The 6,000-nt window shown below is 32.2% G+C and overlaps 1 protein-coding gene across 1 annotated transcript; it reads left to right on the forward strand.

Annotated features, from left to right (window-relative positions):
* Positions 1-410: 410 nt before the first annotated feature.
* LOC109792430 (uncharacterized) lies at positions 411-3,310 on the forward strand. Its single transcript, XM_083060685.1, has 4 exons — positions 411-1,294; positions 1,407-1,572; positions 1,918-2,294; positions 2,812-3,310. The coding sequence occupies exons 1-4, from the start codon at positions 1,200-1,202 to the stop codon at positions 2,921-2,923; spliced, it is 750 nt and encodes a 249-aa protein (XP_082916811.1). The 5' UTR covers positions 411-1,199; the 3' UTR covers positions 2,924-3,310.
* The last annotated feature ends 2,690 nt before the right edge of the window (positions 3,311-6,000 follow it).

A 6,000-nucleotide genomic window follows, 5' to 3' on the forward strand; every position in this document is an offset into this window, starting at 1 on the left:
GTAGGTATTGATCTTCACTAGTTCCCATCTCAGGATTTTTTCCTTTAGAATTGTTAGATGCTCAACCCCATCAAAGGTTGTGCTATGATACCAAATTATGGAGAAAAAAGAGACATTAGAAGAGTGGTTGAATATTGTCACTAAAAAACTCACTTTTTGCAAGACAGTGAAATAATAATGTTACAATAAGGAATATAGACAAAGAGGTAAACAAAAAGAACAGAAAATATTTTTATACTAGTTCGTCTCAACCATCGAGACTACGTCCAATTCTTGATCCTACTAGATCAAGTTCCTCTATCTTATCCAAGATACAAATATTCTTTATCATGCCACTTTTGGCTTGACCCTAAGTGTTCTTTGATTTGTCTCTTCAAGCAACTATTTAAGTGTTCTTTGATTTGTCTCTTCAAGCAACTATTTAAGTGTTCTTTTTACACAAATCCTCTTTAGGCTTCAAATACCAAGAATTCTTTTACAAACAAGTCTTTCTAGACTCAAATCCAATAACTCAAAGTTACAAAGGTTTACATAGTTGCTTCGTCTACCTTTCAAGATGTAACAAAAGTAACAAGATCATTTTGTTGTAGCTTTCATCTTATAAGATAATTTATCTTATTGAAAAGTTATATCTTAGTGAGATGTTGTATCTTATAAGATGATTCATCTTTGTTATTTTGAAATTTTTTCTATTAATAAAAAATTTCTTTATTTATTAACAATAAAACTTTAAAATCTGAAGAATCTAAAACTGTTTTTTGAACTAACATTGGTTTATTTCCTTTAAAATTTCAAATTTATTCCTTAAGTTATCATTAGAAAAAAAGGAAAGATTAATAATATTAAATATCTCTTATTTTCGTCATATCTAAATAAGACAAATATTAAATAAACGACTAAAATATCGTGAATGCAAAATATCTTGTGTTGAACTATTATGCATAATAGTTTTTATTTTATACACCGATGTAATATCACGAAATAAATTTTGTAATTTTTTTTTATAATATTTCTAAACTTGTCTTAAAGTTAAAAAGGCTTATAGCAAGAAGCAAATAAAAAAAAAATAAAAAATAAAGTGAAAACTGTTAGGACACACGCGGCACACGCTGACAGAGAGAGAAATATTTGAAAAAAATTCATTATACCCGCGAAATTTCAAAATCTGAGAGAGAAAGAGTGAAGCCAAGTAGGCATCAATGTCTTCGTTTCCGAGTTCCGAAGAACGAAGAGTTGCATCGTCTCTGCTTCTTCTTCACACTACACCATCTCCCACACTTTCTACACCAAAGTAACCATAACCATCTCAATTCGCATCATCGTTCTTACGTTTCTCATCTTCGTTTCGATCTTCACTCTCTACTTTTCACTAATTTCTCGCTCTGAAGGTTTCACTCTGATTCCAGCGATCCAGAGAGAAGCAGCAGCAAGAGTTTCAGAGAAATCTCAGTTTCTGATAAATCTTCATCTTCTTCGCTCACCAACGACGAAGATGATTCCTCGGAGGAAGAGATCAAATCTCGTAGCGTATCGTTCTCTGCCATCACGCGTTACCATCAGATGAAGCTCAAGGTCGATTCTATATTTCGATATACCTTCTCATTGATTCTAATTAAGTCTTTGTTTCGCTTCTTTATCTGTTTGTGTTTGGATGCAGAACAAAAACAAACAACTGTGTATGAAAATTCACTTCACGGATTCTTCTATTGAGATTCTGCTTTGTTATTGTTTCTGGAGATCTTCTGTGTTGTTAATGTTAAACTGAGTTTCAGCGAGATCGGTTTTACAAGGCGCAGATGTTAACATTTCAATTTGATTGATAATTGCTATTTATGTTGCAATTACGATTTACGAATTTGTCGATTGTTTTATTCGATTCATTCACAATGTAAACATAGAAATTTCGGTTTGTGAAAGATTGCGAGGAAGAACCGGTCGAAGGTCACGTGGACCTCGTCGTGCTCCGGCGACCGGAAACTGAACGCCGGCGAGGCGGCGAAGGTGCTGTCTCCGGTTTCGGTCTCCGGCGATGCCTCGTCCTGTTTGTCGAGCAGCTCGAGCGGGATCTCCAGCGCGCGAAGCTTGCGCTACGCAAACAGATGCAGAGGCGCGACTGCGAGTGTGACCGGGATCGAACGCGAGACGGCGGCGCCGTCACGTCGCGCCGCCGGTTCGCCGCACCTGCGCCGTCGCGGCGAAGCAATATTGAAGTTGCTCTCTTGCGGTGGCTCCTCTGAAGTGAAGATCCGTCAAATGCTTGGTGACAGCCCTGACACTAGCAAAGCTCTACGAATGTGATCTCTCTCTCTCTCTCTCTTATACACACAGATCGCGCCATCGTGGCATGCAACATAAGCATTTTTATGAAATACGCGATTTAAATTCACTAAGTTAATTTGTTTTCAGCGGAATGGAGCGAGATTTTAGTTATTTACGAACTGGATTCAGATTTGCAATCGGTTAGTACAAAGTTTGATTCTGTGTGATACTGTGATCACTCAGTGTTGCAGCAACAGCAAGCATCGACTTTCACCCAACATGAATTATATTTTCGAATTTTCATCGTACAGAAAAAATTGCCAATGAAACCCTCACTAACACATTTTTATTGTTAATTAAAATTTATTAAACGTTAGCTCTCAGACTCTTTTAATCAATGCTACACTCGTGGTTTTTAATAAATTTTAATTAGTAACAGAAAATGTAACAAAGGGCTATTAAATAATTTATATCTTATGCTCTTTCTTTTCATGTAAAGCTCATTATTTTTGTTGGGTCTGATCAAACCAAGAACTACGTATATATGTGCAGGTTGCTGAGGGTGGATGCCGTAAAAAGATCAGGCTCGGGCGGGCGTCATGATCCCTATGTTTACACGGTACATTTTTATTCTTCACTACTTAATTTGAGTTTAATTTTTTAGTATGAAATTTAGTATCATTTAATTTAATCATATGCAAAAGAAAAACTAATGAATTATAGCATTAACCACTAACAAAGTCGGATTTTGATCTTCTGCGGTTACAAGTGAAAACTGCATGAATCTAGCCGGTTAACATTTTTTTATTACATCATAAATTAGAATTTGAAATTAAATTTATTAAATTTAACGGTGACATTAACAACTGCACCTAGTGCAGTTTGTTTTGAAACTGTAGATATGATCATGATCCATCAAAGTCATATATGATGCACAACAACGTACAATTTAAAGATTTTACACTTATTTGTCCCTCACAACTTAGATTGCTTGATGAATATTTCTCTATTTAGAGGATTTCATTTCCTTGTTTTGATATTGCTATTTGGAAAACAAATATTTCTCTTACAGATAACTGGATGAAGTTAGAATAAGGAGGTATGCTAGATTGTAGCGGATTAAGTATACTCACACGGATAAAGGTTCTTTTATACGTATATCATATATCACTGCAGATTCAGGTATATATATGTATCCCTAAAATATATAATAGGGAAATTTTGCTGTAGAGCAATTTTTATGTAGTCTCTAGTCATCTAGAGGTTTTTATGGTGTCCGCCGTATATGTCGTATAGATCTCAACAGCCATCGTTTAAGTACATACTGGATCAGCTCCAGCTATATTTTTTTTCCCCATTTTTGTTCAGCTCTTACTATTCTATTCTATTCTATTCTATTTCCCATAATCAAAACGTGATCTGTTGTATAAAACTTAAAAGTGAATGAAATAGAATATATTAAAAATGTTAAATTGACGACTTCTGGGTACCCTTTAAAATGGTTATAGATCCATACTAATCCAAATAAATCGAGAAACTGAAAATTTTGGATCGGTTCGACTCAGTTTCATATTAGTTTAAAAAAAAATAAATGAAAATTTAATAAATTTTCATAGAATTACAGATTTTGATATTAAATAGTCAATTCAATCTTATCTAATCAATCAATTATTATATATTATTATTTTATAATAAAGAATTGAAATTTATTAGTAAAAAATATTTAAAGTTTAGACTAAAAGGTTAGGCAAAATTTCCATTCATTTTTAAAGTTATAGCACTTGAATCAAGTATAAAAAAAAGTACTTCGATCAATATTCCTTAATTTACACATAGTTTTATAATTTTATACTTTTGTTTTCCTCGATTTGTTATATTAAAGTTTAAGTATAGGTATATTACAACTATTATAAAGTAAATATAATATTAATTTTAATTTTTTTTATGACATATTTAAAGTAAGATTTGGTTGTGAAAACTCCAATTAATATAATTGATCTCGTAACTATTTTTAGTGTTTGTTTATATAAAATTTTAGGTTAACTTATGAGTTAATTATTAATATATTGTTAATATATTTTTTTTTTTTTACATAAACAACTAATTAAATTTTTTAAATTATTTTATTTTATTTTTATTTTATTAAATAAATAATTGACATAATATTATTAAAAAATTTAATTGATTATCGGTGTAAAAAATTTACACTGATTAACTTTTATTCTATGTCATGTAAATTCGGCCGTTATTGATTTTTTAGCCTTGGAGGGTGTACTTTATATATCATAATTTGTTACTTATGTGGATAGGGACATCAGCTTTAATTTCATTGCCTAGTTAACTATACATTGCGGTTAACAAGTCATTTCAATCTACTATTTTGATTACCTTATAAGTTTATTTAACTAAACTAAAGTGTTTGATAAACAAATTTATTTCATTAATTTATAATTTTTTTCTTTAATATATATACTTGAAATAATATTTGAGTTTATAACTTGTGATTTATTATTTTATTTCATTTTCTCATAAAAAAAATTCTTCATTTATTGTCTTCTTTAATATTATACTATTTTTTTTAAATAAATTATTACATTATTTATATTATTAATTTTAATTTTAACACGATATTTGATCACTGAACAATGAATGCTAAGAGCTCAAATCAAACTTAACTAAATTTTTTAAAACTGTCATTATTAAAAAAACATATTTATACAAAATTAAATAAAATAAATGTAAATATATTTGTTTAGGTCTTTTTAGATTTACTAATTAATTTTATTGGACACTCTTAATTCAATAAACTATCGTAATAATCAACTTGAATTAATGTATTTCAGACAAGCCAACACAATTTTATCTTTATTAGCGTTTCAATTAGCTAGATACTACAAATCAATACGCCATTTGTAACAATATTATCAAGATTCACTAGATGTATTTTGTCTTTTATTCATATATGGACATATATGCCACATTTTATGTAGACTACCATAACTTAGAGGAAATAGTATCGGAGGGGCTACAGAAAGGAGAAGTCGAAGAAAGATACGGTATCATTGAAGCTATTAATTTATTTTGACAAAGAGATATCTTTAAAATTAAAACATGTAATAAAATTTGAGTAAACAACTTGTACCGGAGGGATCTTATCGGTCACATGAACCAACACGTGCCGTTCCGTTAGGCACCCACGCGAACTAAACCATGCCTACACAAACCTTGACGATAACATCGGCTCGGCATACAGCCGAAGGCCGAGAAGGGTTAGCTAACGATCTCGACTCGGCTGAGGACCGATAAGAACAACACTGATGCGTCTCCTTATACTACGTATCGGCTCGGCCAAACGCTGACCGAGTAGAATAACCGAACAAATACTTGTCGGCCCGGCCAATGGCCGAAGACGTCCAACATCCCAAGCCTTTACCTGTTGGCTCGGCAATGAGCTGAGGGATAAAACAAGGATTACGGTACTAATCAAGGTTAACAAGAATAAACGCATGATTAAGACATAATCAGTCGATTAGCGTCGTATTACCTAATTTGGTAAACTTTAGGAGAGGCCCACTACTGACAAAGCCCATCAGAGGTAGTATAAATAGGTCATTTATATTGAGGTACGCCACTGTTCATTAATTACCCTAGAAAATCGTGCTTGTCCTGATTTGAGCGTCGGAGTGTCTTTTGCAAGTACCTCCCCTCTCCGAAGAATCCACCTGAAGTTCTCGTTTGGCC

This window comes from Cajanus cajan, chromosome 7, assembly GCF_000230855.2.
Source record: "Cajanus cajan strain Asha chromosome 7, NIPB_CcT2T_4, whole genome shotgun sequence".
Taxonomy (NCBI): Eukaryota; Viridiplantae; Streptophyta; class Magnoliopsida; order Fabales; family Fabaceae; genus Cajanus; species Cajanus cajan.

Excerpts from the sequence above, each read along its gene's own strand:
- LOC109792430 (XM_083060685.1), top strand. The coding sequence starts at position 1,200 with ATGTCTTCGTTTCCGAGTTCCGAAGAACGAAGAGTTGCATCGTCTCTG. Across the intron at positions 1,295-1,406 it reads ACACTTTCTACACCAAAGTA|CGATCCAGAGAGAAGCAGCA; the intron begins ACCATAACCATC and ends CTCTGATTCCAG. Across the intron at positions 2,295-2,811 it reads ACTAGCAAAGCTCTACGAAT|GTTGCTGAGGGTGGATGCCG; the intron begins GTGATCTCTCTC and ends ATATATGTGCAG.